At 40.8% G+C, this 13,385-nt stretch overlaps 1 protein-coding gene across 1 annotated transcript in view; it reads left to right on the top strand.

Moving 5' to 3' along the window:
- Positions 1–10,820, top strand: part of LOC140721449 (NACHT, LRR and PYD domains-containing protein 14-like) — a 66,096-nt gene extending 55,276 nt beyond the window's left edge. Inside the window, exons 7-10 of the mRNA XM_073036270.1 lie at positions 253–424; positions 1,564–3,220; positions 9,232–9,312; positions 10,634–10,820. Coding sequence (XP_072892371.1) covers positions 253–424; positions 1,564–3,220; positions 9,232–9,312; positions 10,634–10,820 — 2,097 coding nt within the window. The remainder of the gene's footprint in view (positions 1–252; positions 425–1,563; positions 3,221–9,231; positions 9,313–10,633) is intronic.
- Positions 10,821–13,385: the final 2,565 nt, after the last annotated feature.

Here is a 13,385-nt window from a genome sequence, read left to right as displayed (position 1 = left end):
AAATACCAAGGGCTCTTTGTCTATATCAACCTAGCCTTTCTTTTCAATTAATTATTCAAATTAGTTGGAGTCGTTTAAAATTATTTCAACATTGTGCGCCTATATTATTATGGGTTGAATTTGTCACGTAAATTAGAAACGATCCCCTTTTAACAGGCAGTTACCAAAATTCACATTTGTTACATATCTAATATTGCCACAGTAAAAGGTAATGAGCTGAAGTTTCTTAAAGCATCATCTTCTCCTTTTCAGGAAATCACAACTTTTATCAGAAAAAATCAAAGAACAGATGCTTCACAACACATTTTGGATTCAGTACTTGGCGGAGATATTGGGAACTCTAGACTGTTTTGGAATGCACTTTCCAAAACGGAAGTAAACCCGCAGTATCTGATGACGTTCTTGACGCAGGGTGTTGAGATAGGTGAGGTTCTGAGGAAAAATTATACTTGTAACGATACAAATCTGTGGCGTTCAACTTCATAAAAAATAATTTTGCCAATAGAATCAAAAACAAGTTCGAACATACAAATCGTATTAGATTTCTAACAAAGAATTTTAAAAGAGGGTGCATCGAATATAATGATCAAATCATCACGGCAGTGGCTCGTTCAGAAGGCGGCCAGACAGCTCTAAACAGCTTTCATAGAAATAATTATATCAGAACTGCTTGTGAAAGGGAGGAATGTATGAAATGTTGGGATGAATTAGTTCAATGATTTAAAAAAGTACAATTATTGTGATTAGATTTTCTGCACAATCTCACTATTTGCAGCGTTGACTGCACGCTGGATTGTGGCTATGTAACAATTCAGAAGAAATTCTGGCTGCTTCTTCTGTCAATGACTTATAACATCGTACAGACCTTTATCATCAGAAACAGACTTTTAACATCGTAAATCATCGAGTTGTCGGTAATGTCTCCCCTCTCGCTGCGAAACAGGGGCACCTCTTTTCCCCGTATTAAGGAAAGAAAGAGATTGTTGTATGACGAGTTACAGAGTGAACGAGCAGTCTTTGGAGTACTGCCAGACTGTGTCTTTGCGGTTGCTTTGCCGCACCTTCAGTGCACGGCGTTGTGCACTGATGGATTTTTTGCTGGTATGTGATGTGGTATCGTTGTTTTGATGCTGCTTTTGCGTGGGAGGGGGCAGCTAGGGGGCTTCGGGATTCTATTATTGAAGTATCATTCGTTCTTTGGGGCACTCCTCTGTTTTCCTGGATGTTTGCGAAGAAAAAAGTATTTCAGGATGTATAATGTATATATTTCTCTGACATTAAAGATGGCTTTGAAAACTTTGAAACCTTTGACTATTCTACATCTTGACGGAAAACGTGAATCTATTGTTGAATTCAAAGGTTTCGTGCAACCAATTAATCAATTTTAATTTTAAGTTGGATAGATATGGTATGAAGAACCATTTTAAGCACTTTTAATTGATATTGATACTTCATATCTAAAATGAGGGACGATTATTAATATTTTTGTCAGTTTGTCATCACCCTTTATTTATGCCATGAACAAAGCCGAGAACCACTGTTTATGTTTATTTGTTATTCCAGATGTGAACCGGCTACACAGATACAATCTCCGAAGACAGAATAGGAAACTGAAGTTGCCCAAGCCACGTTTAATTTCTGACATCTATACTGAACCAACGATTATAGTGATGAAACATAAACATACACATATAACAGGAGAAACTAATACGACTATTCGCAAAGTTGAGTACCATGAATTATTCAAACGAAGCAACAGAGTGCCTGACCAGTCAACGATCTGCGTCGTCCATGTAGCTGCAGGAACTGGGAAAACGACCCTGATTCAGAAGTTAATCTATGACTGGTCGATGGGAATGATATATGAAGAGTTCAGTTTTGTCATTCATTTGAAAATTAAGAAATTAAATGAAATTAAAGATCCCACCACTTTCAGTAAATTGATAGTTGACGCATATCCTTACTTGGAAAATTATCTGGAATATCTGTGGAATGAACCCAAAAAGTTATTGTTTATATTTGATGATTTGGATCAATTGTACGTACCATTAACTCTCGATGACACTGGTAGAAACAGCGATCCACGATACAGATGTGCGTTCACAGAGTCTGAACATTTTGTATGCAATATCATACGCTCTCTCCTACAGGGTGAATTTCTGAGGGGTTGCTCAGTGCTGATCACAACCCGAGTTTGGAAACTGGAACTCCTGCATCACGTCGCAGCAGATTCAACAGTCCAAGTTATGGGATTCACTTCTGAGAAAGCAAAAGAATATTTTCGCCGTTATCTCGGCAATGGAAAGAATGCAAATGAAATTGTGGAATTCATTGAGCAGAATGACATATTGTGGAATATGTGTAATGACCCTTTATTTTGCGTCACCCTCGCCTCGTCAGCCGAATCTTGTCAGGCACAAGGAGAAGGACAGACAGCAATCCCCATCGTAAGCCATACCCAGGTGCTCTCTGACTACGTCGCACAACTTCTAGCAGAATGTGGTTACGATGGGGACACAAATCGGAAGTGTTTAAGTGTATTTGGTGAACTGGCAGACAAGGGAATTAGAGAAAACACACTTTCGTTTGAAGGCAACGAGTTAAGAGATCTGGATTCCTGTCCTCCCAATTTTATTTCTGCGTTTCTGTACCAGGATCCAGACAAACAGAGCGGTGGTGTTATTTACGAATTCAGGCACTCTGTTTTACGAGACTTCCTTGCTGCACTTACCAATGTCCTAAATACTCCAATATCTCGACTGAAAGGGATAGACGATAAAACATTTCCAGACATTACCAGGAGATTCAGTACATTTTCAATTTTTCTTGTCGGCCTGTCTTCTCGGAAGTCAATTGATCGCCTAGAGTTGAAACTGCATGCGTTCCCTATTGAAGTTACTTATTGCATCTCCGAATGGCTCAGAAAAAGTGTCAGCAGACGCTTGAAGGACATGGACAAGAAGCATACTCAAAGAATGTTTCTCTGGGTACTGTACAGCTTATTTGAATTTGGAGACAATGACGTAATGATGAAAGTGCTGAATCCCATAACAACCATTAAATTAAACCGCCTTCATCTCAAATCTCCCGACTGCATTGTTTTATCCAGAACTTTAATCTCCCCTGAAGTGATTCAAGAGCTGGACCTCAGTTCGTGCATTGCACAACCAGAGGACATTCGGAAACTGGAGCAAGTGCTGCCCAGATGTGTAATTCTCAGGTAATGTATCAAATAGGGCAAATAGAAAAAAAATATGCACTTATATCAGCATTAACTTGTCATGCTGGAAGTGTAGGAACAACACGAGAGCTAAATACACAAATAAGTTCTCTTGACTTGGTTCCTCAGTTGGTCTAATTTCATAATGTATCGTTTAGATCACCATTTGAGTACTTTTCCCTTAACAATTAGATGTGCATGATCCAAGGAAGCACCCTTCTCATATTCTCTTTTAATTACACTTGCATCGTTTTTGCGAATATCTCAAATGCGTTTCACGTCAAAAGGCAAACATTTTCTCCTGCAACGGATTCGTACACAGACTAGCACAATGCCAAGGAGGGAGATCTACTTGATTAACTCATGCTACTTGAAGTATTCCGGAGTGGATTTATAGTGTGGGTTAGTTCTTGACAGAGAACTTTCTTCTCTTCTTGAAATGGAAGTCGGCCGCTAAGTGGTGATCTAATGCCGGTGCTATCATTTGCTGAGATTCAGTAATATGTTAACCAGAATGGATTGCAGTCATTAACGTATAATCGTGTCAATAATTTAAAAGTTTGTACACTGCCTTTGTTTGTCATGGAGAGTGGAGTGAATTTCAAGTTCAGTAATTATATTATAATCTTGAGGATTGTCAAATATGGGTCTTTAGAACCATAGAACCACAGAACACTACAGCACAGTACAGGCCCTTCATCCCTCCATGTTGTGCCGACCCATATAATCCTTTAAAAAGTACTAAACCCACACTACCCCATAACCCTCCATTTTTCTTCTATCCATGTGCCTGTTTAAGAGGCTCTTAAATACCCCTAATGTTATAGCCTCCATCACCATCCCTGGCACGTCATTCCACGCACTCACAACCCTCTGTGTAAAAAACTTACCCCTGATGTCTCCCCTAAACTTCCCTCCCTTAATTTTGTTCATATGCCCTCTGGTATTTGCTATTGGTGCCCTGTGAAAGAGCTGCTGACTATCCACCCTATCTATGCCTCTCATAAACTTATAGACCTCTATCAAGTCCCCTCTCATTCTTCTACGCTTCAAAGAGAAAAGTCCCAACTCTGCTGACCTTGCTTCATATGACTTGTTCTCCAATCCAGGCAACATCCTGTTAAATCTCTTCTGTACCCTCTCCATAGCTTCTGCATCCTTCCTATAATGAAGTCATCAGAATTGAACACAACACTCTAAGTGTGGTCTCTCCAGAGTTTTGTAGATTTGGAGCATGACCTCTTTACTCTTGAACTCAATCCCGCTGTTAATGAAGCACAGCATCCCATAGACCTTCTTAACTACCCTATCAACCTGTGCAGCGACCTTGAGGGATGTATGGATTTGAACCCCAAGGCCCATTTGTTCATCCACACTCTTAAGTAAATGACCATTAATCCTGTACTCAGTCTTCTGGTAGTCCTTCCAAAATGCATCACCTCACACTTGTCCGGATTGAAATCCATCTGCCTTTTTTCTGCCCAACTCTGCAGCCTGTCAACATCCTCTTGTAAACTTCGACCACCTACATCTCCATCCACAACTCCACCAATATTCGTGTCTTCCGCAAACTTACTCACCCATCCTTCCGCCTCTACATCTGGGTCATGTATAGAAATCACAAATAGCAGAGGTCCAAAGACAGATCCCTGCGGCACTCCATTAGTCATCGACCTCCAGGCAGAATACTTTCCTTCCACAGCTACCCTCTGCTTTCTTCCTTTAAGCCATTTTTAAAATCCAAACAGCCAAGGTTTTACTTACCCCATGCCTCATGACTTTTTGGATGAGTCTCTCATGAAGGACCTTGTCAAATGCTTTGCTAAATTCCATGTAGAACACATCCACTCCCCTACCCTCATCAATTTATTTTGTTACCTCTTCAAAAATCTCAATCAGGCTCGTGAGGCACGATTTTCCCTGCACAAAGCCATGTTGACTATCCATGAGTAGACTGTACTTTTCCAAATGCTCGGAGATCCTATCCTTAAGAATCCTCTCCAGTAGTTTGAAGACCACAGACGTAAGACTCGCCCGTCTATAGTTCCCAGGTTTCTTCCTATGACCTTTTTTAAATAAGGAAACACTATTTGCCATTCTCCAGTCCTCCGGCATTTCCCCTGCGGCCAAAGAGGATTCAAAGATCATAACTAATGCTCCTGCGATCTCTTCACCCAATTGCCACAACAACCTGGGGTGTACCATATCCGGCCCTAGGGATTTATCAATCTTAATATTTTTAAGAAGATTCAGCACTTCTTATTCTTTAATCTCCACATTGCCCAGCACACAGGCCAACACTTTTCGACCACATCTTGATCAAGATCCTTTTCACTTGTGAATACTGAAGTAAAGTACTCATTTAGGACCTCCCCAACCTCCTCCGCCTCCAGGCACATTTTGCCCTCTTTATCCTTTAGCGGTCCCACCTTCGTCCTCTTCATCCTCCTATTCTTCACATATGCATAGAACACCTTGGTGTTCTCCTTAATCCTACATGCCAAGGTCTTCTCATGCCCCCTTCGAGCTCTCCTAAGTCCTTTCTTTAGCTCCTTCCTGGGTACCGTATATTTCTCATAAGTCCCTTTTTCTTCTTGCTTCTTATATCTAACGTGTTCCTCAATGTTCTGTCAGCCACTGTTCCCTTTTCCTACCATTTTCTTTTCTTGCCTCAGTGGGACAAACGTATCCTGAACCCAGCTCATGTGGTCCCTAAACTTCTCCCACATTACTTCTGTGTTTTCCCCTTTGAACATCTATTTCCAATTTACTCTCACTAGTTCCTGTCTCGTCCCTTCAATGTTAGCCTTTCCCCAGTTAAGCACTTTACCATTTCGTCTGATTATATCGATTTCCATGGCGATGTTGAAGCTAAGGAAGTTGAGGTCACTCTCACCAAAATGCTCCCCCAACAAGAGGTCTGTCATCTGATCAGGTTCATTACCCAGAACTAGATCCAATATAGCCTCTCCTCTCGTCGGCCGGTTCACATACTGTGTCAGGAATCCTTCTTGAAAATACCTGAAAAAATGCAGCTCCATCTATACCACTTGCACTCAGGAGGTGTCAGTCAGTATGAAGGAAGTTGAAATCACCCATAACTACTACCCTGTATTTCCTGCACCATTCTAAAATCTGCCTGCTTATTTGCTCCTTGGTGTCCCGAGGGCTATTTGGAGGCCTGTAGACTACTCCCAGCACAGTGATTGATCCCTTCCTATTTCTGACTTCCACCCAGACTAACTCCGTGGACGCTCCTTCTGCAGCGTCCTCCCTTTTTATAGCTGTGATACTATCCCTGACCAGCAATGCCCCCCCAATTTTCTACCTCCCATCCTATTCCTTTTAATACACCTGAACCCCGGGACCTTCATCATCCAATCCTGCCCTTCCTCCAACCAAGTTTTAGTAACAACATCGTAGTACCACGTACTAATCCATGCTCTAAGTTTATCCTTCTTGTTCCAAATACACCTAGTATTGAAATAGACACATTTCAATCCCTGTAACTGGCTACAATTATGGTCTGTCACCTGCCTGACCTTCCTCCTCAACGCAGCACTGTTGGCATCATGCCCTTGTCTTCTACCTTAATCCCTGCACTCACATTCTGATTACCACCCCCCCTGCCAAACTAGTTTAAACCCTCCCCAACAGCTCTATCAAACATATCCGAGTTTCTTTCCTGCCTCCACAGAATCGCCTGTCTGAACCCCTGACTATAGAGCCCCCTATTACTACTGCCTTCCTCTTCCTTTCCCTACCCTTCTAAGTTACAGGGCCAGGCACGGCCACTGCCGCTTCCTCCAGGTAGGCTGTCTCTCACCCCCCACCCCCCAACAGTACTCAAACACGAGTACTTATTGCCAAGGGGTAGAGGCTCAGGGGTACTCTCTAGTACATGACTTTTCCACTTCCGTCTCTGACTGTGATCCATTTCTCTGTCCCCCGTGGCACCGGAGTGACCACCTGTCTGTAACTCCTCTCTATCACCTCCTCACTTTCCATGACCAGACGAAGGTCATCGAGCTGCAGCTCCAGTTCCCTAACGCCGTCCCTTAGGAGTTGCATCGCGATGCACCGACTGCAGATGTGGCCGTCCGGGACTCCGGGATCTCCAGGACCTCCCACATCTGACACTGACCACAGAAAACTCGCCTCACACACATACTACCTCCTTTTGCAATCAACAACTGCCTCACCTCGTCCCGTTACTGCCGAAGCCTGTGGAGCCAAAGCCCTTTCACTCTTCTGTCTCTCACTCTGCTGCTCGCTCCGAACGCTACCCGCCAGATGTGGCTGCCTTATTTTTAAACTGTTCGCGCTCAACTGGCTGATGTCACGTGCCTGTGAAGTCTGGCTCCTCTCTTCCCTCGAGAACTCAATATGTCTTCCCGTTGGAAATCCTTCGGTGCTATCCCGCTGCCTTCTTGTTCCGAATTTCCCTTTGGAAGGTAATTCTGTAACGAATTTTTCTATTACTTCTCTTCTTGCATCCTCTATTCCTTTATCCTTAAATAAATTAACTGACAGTTTGGCGATGATACACACTTTGAAGATCTGGCTACAGTTTTAAAAAAAACTCTGTTTATTCAGATTCTGTCTTTCCAGTCCAAGTTTTTCACTTTTTTCTTCAACCTTCTACGACTGATCTGTTTTTATTTTAGAGAATTCGATAGATTAGGCATTAAACGATTTCAGCATCTGTTTGTTGGAAGGGACCTTTCTTCTTTTGAGCAGCTTTCAGTGAAATATCACCTATCTAATGCACACTTTTTCGGTATCTACATAGTAGAGATTTTTGAAGATCTAACCTACAGAAATTTCCTACTAGACCGAATAAGAACATAATAGATGTGATTTGTAATTTGAAGCCTTTTGAAAATGGTTGACTCTCTTATATTTATGGCATGTTGTCTGGATTGGCAATGGGTCCTTCAGATAAAATTTAAAAATATTGTGAAAATGATCTAAAGACTTTATCTCTGATGAGACCTGGAGGGTTATTTCAAAATGGTTAATTCTTCATGATAAGGTGCTCGTCATTCCCTTCTACAGCTTAAAGTGGTACATAGGGCTCATATGTCTAAAGACAAGCTCTCTCGTTATATTGCGGGTACATCTCCTTACTTTGACAGATGTAATAATGAAGAGGCTTCATTATTTCATAGGTTTTGGTCATTTTCCAGCCTTGAAAAATATTGGAAAGATGTTTTCCAAACTTTATCTCTACTTTTTAAAGATAGTTTTAAGCCCAATCTTTTGACTGCCTTATTTGGTATTGTTGAGGAAAGAGTTTTAATTTTGGAGCCTTCTCATTTCGGATACTGGGTTCTATTTCTCTTGTGGCTAGGATAGCGATCTTGCTAAAATGGAAGGAAGTTGACACCCCCCTACGCATGCTCAATGTTTATGTGATGTTATGTCATGTTTAAATCTAGAAAAGATTCCTTGTTCGATTTCAAATTCTAACCAAGATTTTCAAAAGTCATGGGGACCCTTTCTGAACTATTTAAAAAATCTTTGAATTGCTACTAAAACATAGATCTGGGCTATTATTATAAAATACTATACTGCAAAATACTCTTTTCTTTTCTCTTACTTTCTTTTTACAGATCAGTTTTGTCTTGGTAGCGGGTATAGATTTATTTTTATAATATAATTAGCCATACTATTGTATTTCATTCAATTTGTTTTATTTGATTGATCATTATTATGGGATACCGTGATTGTAGCAGTGTGATTTATATAGTGCAATGTGTGCTATATTGTTTTGATTTATAATAAATATCCTTATGTATTCTGTATTTGTGTATATGGAACTTATTAAAATATTGGAAAAGTAATTAGACTCAAGGGGAACATTGACTTAATAACAATATTTCTACAACTGATTTTGAATTACCTTTACTACATCATGTGGGAAATAAGCAGAATGACTTAATTGAATACAGTTCGGAGTTTTCTCTGTCCGGATCAATCAATTATTTGTGTTTATTTTGAATACCCAGATTGAACCAGAATAACCTACAAGATTCAGGAGTTATCCGCCTCTTCGATGTTCTGAAGAAGAGTAAAATAAAAACATTAGCGTGAGTAATTTTGCATCATGTCAAGCGTCAAAACGTCAACTATGTTTCTCTTTAGTGTATCAGTCCTATAAAAGAGTCTATCTGATTCATCAGCACACAAGCGATTGCAGAGGTTATTATGCGCAATCAAGCTTCTAGAAGTCAATGCTCCAAGCGGCATCTATGCTGGGAAAAATGCTGATAGAGACCGTACATGAAGATTAGGTGTGTTGACGGATGATCGACGGGAAATAATGGAGACAGCGGCATTACAGGGCTGAAATATTACAGCTGGGCTTATGCATCATTATCTGAAAAGCGCAGATAGTTCTAATTAAAAGAGGAAGATGTTTAGAGTTGGGACACTGTTGAAAACGGGATGGAAAGTGTAAACGTAAAAGGAGTAAATTAAAAGGGGCAGATGACGCCAGTGGAGTTGAGGGCATGGTTAAGGTATACGCAGATTTGATAACTGCTACGTAGGCACAACAGTCTGAAAAATGCTGGAAGTAATCTGAGAAAAATGTGATCAATTAATCGCGTTAAGGGATAGACGATGTGCAGATAAAACCAAGCAGTAGAGGTTAAATGAGTTATTGCCTTCCTTCTCGCTTTTATCTCGGATCTACTTGTCACAGCCCGAGATCTATTTGTCTCTTTCGTTAGTTACGTGCTGCTTGCATTGAGGAGATCATAGAAACAGAGATATAGAAACATTAAAAAAAAACCTACAGCACAATACAGGCCCTTCGGCCCACAAAGTTGTATCAAACATGCCCTACTTAAGGTATTACTATACCTCCCCATAGTGCTTTATTTTTCTAAGCTCCATGCATCTATCCAAAAGTCTCTTAATAGACCCTATCGTATCCGCCTCCACCACCGTTGCCGGCTGGCCATTCCAAGCAATCACCACTCTCTGAGTAAAAATACTTACCGTTGACATCACCTCTGTGCCTACACCCCAGCACTTTAAACTTGTGCTCTCTTGCGGCAACCACTTTAGGACTGGGACAAAAGCCTCTGACTATCCACACGATCAATGCCTCTCATCATCTTGTACACCTTGAGATGATGGATCATCCCAAGTTTGCTAGATGCTCCTGTGTTTGCCCATGTTTGGACAAAAATGGAGCTGATTGACAGGAGATTTGAAGATCCATATCCATTTGAGAGGCCCTTTAGAAGAAATTCTGATGTCACCCATATTTATATAAGTATAACGAAACGCAAGGCATGAATGCATTTGCACATGGTTTACGGGCACATCTGTGTGCATGTGCGGGTGTGAGAGTGTGTGTTTACTTTTTAATTCTTGACTTCTCGTTTGCTTTCAATACAGGCTGAAATCTAACCGTCTGACAGACAATTGTCTGAAGAGTGCCTTCTTTGCTCTCACCACAAATCCTTCGCTGATGCAGCTGAACCTAAGCAATTCCAGTCAGGATGAGAAACAGGCCAATCAATTCAGTGATGAAAAACTGCAGTATCATTATAAGAGATCCGCTCAGCAGAAGGAAATCAAGTGAGTTCATCTTTGTTAGAAACAGTAATTATATATTTTTTTGGCAAAGCAAAATAAAAAAAAACTGGCTATTACCTTTTGAAGTCTAATTAGCTTTATGTTTCAACAGATGGCTCCGCATGAAACATTTTGGACGGTCTGTCACTGAATTAAACTCTTTAACCCTGATAACAGACTGAACGTCTATGAAACTTTACATTTGAAATGGAACAGAACTTGATGATATAGACCGTTTAGCCCATCGCAGCCTGGCGAAAATGCCACGACCTTTGACACGGTAGAGAACTGAAAACGTAAATGAAGTTCTCAAATAGTTCGCGGTTTTGCTCTCTGAATTAATAACATAGCGACATTGGTCGAATGGTGGAGTATGTACATCATTCTGTCAACTAATAATTAAGTGAGGCTTCTATAAATAGTGAACCCTTTCCAAAGATAGCAGAGATCTGCAAAGCTTCTAACATCTTTTGTCTTGCTTTATAGTAAATTATATTTTCCAATCTGGTATCAAGGTCTTAGAGCGAGGCACTACCCAGTGCTCGGATAATTTATACGCCGACCCCAGCAGCCCAAATTTCGGGATCAGAGGCGAGGATCGGTCTGATTTCGCTTGCACACCCGCAATGTTCATCCCTCTATCCAGCGACTGTCGGTCCTGCGAATGTTGCGGCGTTTTCGTCCCTTACCTATGATGAACTGAGATGATTATCATCAGTCAATATGGGCCTGCACCGGCTGCTAAGTGGAGGCGATCTTAGGAATCAATATGGTTCAGAATGTTCTCCTTTACATCCTGTGTGCGGCCTTTCCCATTCTTTTATGTATGTTTCTCTCTTAATCGGTTTATTTGCGTTTCTTGCTTTGTGACTGTCTGTAAGTAAACAAATCTTAGGGTGTATAATTTATGCAGTATTTAAAAATAAATGCATTTGAATCTTATATCTCGAATCTTGATGTCAATCTTTGTATTAAAGCTATATGCAGGAAATAATTAACAGTCAGGAGTGTTACGTACCCGTGACACGTGACAGTGGTACCCTTGTCACGTGACTGGGGTTGAAGTTATACTGGACATGAGGTAATGGTGGAGTGATGTCATTTTCCCGCCAGTAGAGGTCATGTGACAGGTTTTTTCTACAGGGTATAAAAGGGAGACCCACCCTGTCAGGTGGGGCAGTTCGTGGCTGGATTTGCCAAGATGACTTCATGTTACTGTGTGATTTAAAGGGATGACGCAGTTTAGTTAAAAATGAAGTTTTATATGATGCCTGAAGTTTAAAAGGTCAGAGCCAACGGTTTCTTTGCTAATGGAGAGTGAAGAGAAGTTTGGAAAATGGAGATCGAGAAAAATCAATTTTCGATGGATTGACTTCGACCTTGTGTGATCCTCATTCGGAAGGATTTCGTTTACTATTCTCACGATAGTCTCCGCTGGAAAAAGCGGGAGATTGAGAATATTGTGGAAGGAAGGTCAGTCACTTTAAGTTGATATATTTAATAAAATCCGACGTGGGAGTTCGACGCTGGGAATCGAAGGACATCGACGTGGAAGAGAATTTACATCGCTTTAAAAAGTCTCTCCTTTTAAAAGTACCGTGAGCTTTTGAACTGTCGGCATATCGTTCTTTGAACTGTTTTCATTCGGCATATCGCTTTGGAGAACTGTTTTTTTTCAATACTACTTTAAAGACTGTTTGAGACTGCAAAGCTATTAAGAACTGTCTGACCAGCTGCCAGCAGCTGAGCTCGGACCATTGTTTGGGTTTGTTTACATTTGAAGGGGGTTTGTTATCAGTGTTTAATAAACGTGTTATTCGTTATAAAACCCCTTGCCTAACTCATCTATATTATTGTTGCCCGAATACGTAACATAAATATGGGGGCTACGTCCGGAATTGAATTTGTTTGAGTTTAATCAGCTTTTTGAATTTTGAATCGGTGTTTTGGTAACGGGGATTGCTCGATTTTTTTTTGTTTGATTGGCTTGTGAGTGGTATTCGGCAACGATGAATATTGATGAGTTTCTGGATTCGCCAGTCGCGGATTTGTTAGCGAAGGCGAAAAAAACTGAAGTGTCTGAGATCGCTAATCAGTTGCATCTTAAATGGATTTTGCCAACTACATCAAAAGCTGTTATACAGAGAAAGATCGCATCACATTTTGTGGCTTCGGGTCATTTTGAAGAATCGATTTTAGAATCGTTTCCAATAAGTAATCTGGAGATGCAGTTGCAAATTGAACAAATGAGGTTGGAACAAAGTAAAGCAGAGTTAGAGAGGTGTAAATTGGAATCTGAGCAGAAGAAAAGAGAATATGAATATGCAATGGTGAATTTAAGGTCTGAGAATCAGTCTTCTGATTCTAGAAAACCGTTTGTTGCTAGCCAAGAAATTAAATTGGTCCCTCCATTTAGTGAAACAGAAGTGGAGAGATATTTTCAACATTTTGAAACTATTGCTCGGATGTCAGAGTGGCCGAAAGATAAATGGTCAGTGTTATTACAGAGTGTAATCAAAGGCAAGGCAAGACACGTTTACACAGCTTTAACTGCTGTGCAAGCATTAGATTA

This window comes from Hemitrygon akajei, unplaced genomic scaffold (genome assembly GCF_048418815.1).
Source record: "Hemitrygon akajei unplaced genomic scaffold, sHemAka1.3 Scf000055, whole genome shotgun sequence".
In the NCBI taxonomy this organism is placed as follows: domain Eukaryota; kingdom Metazoa; phylum Chordata; class Chondrichthyes; order Myliobatiformes; family Dasyatidae; genus Hemitrygon; species Hemitrygon akajei.
Note: the sequence above shows the minus strand (reverse complement) of the source record. Positions and strands in the feature narration are given on the sequence as shown.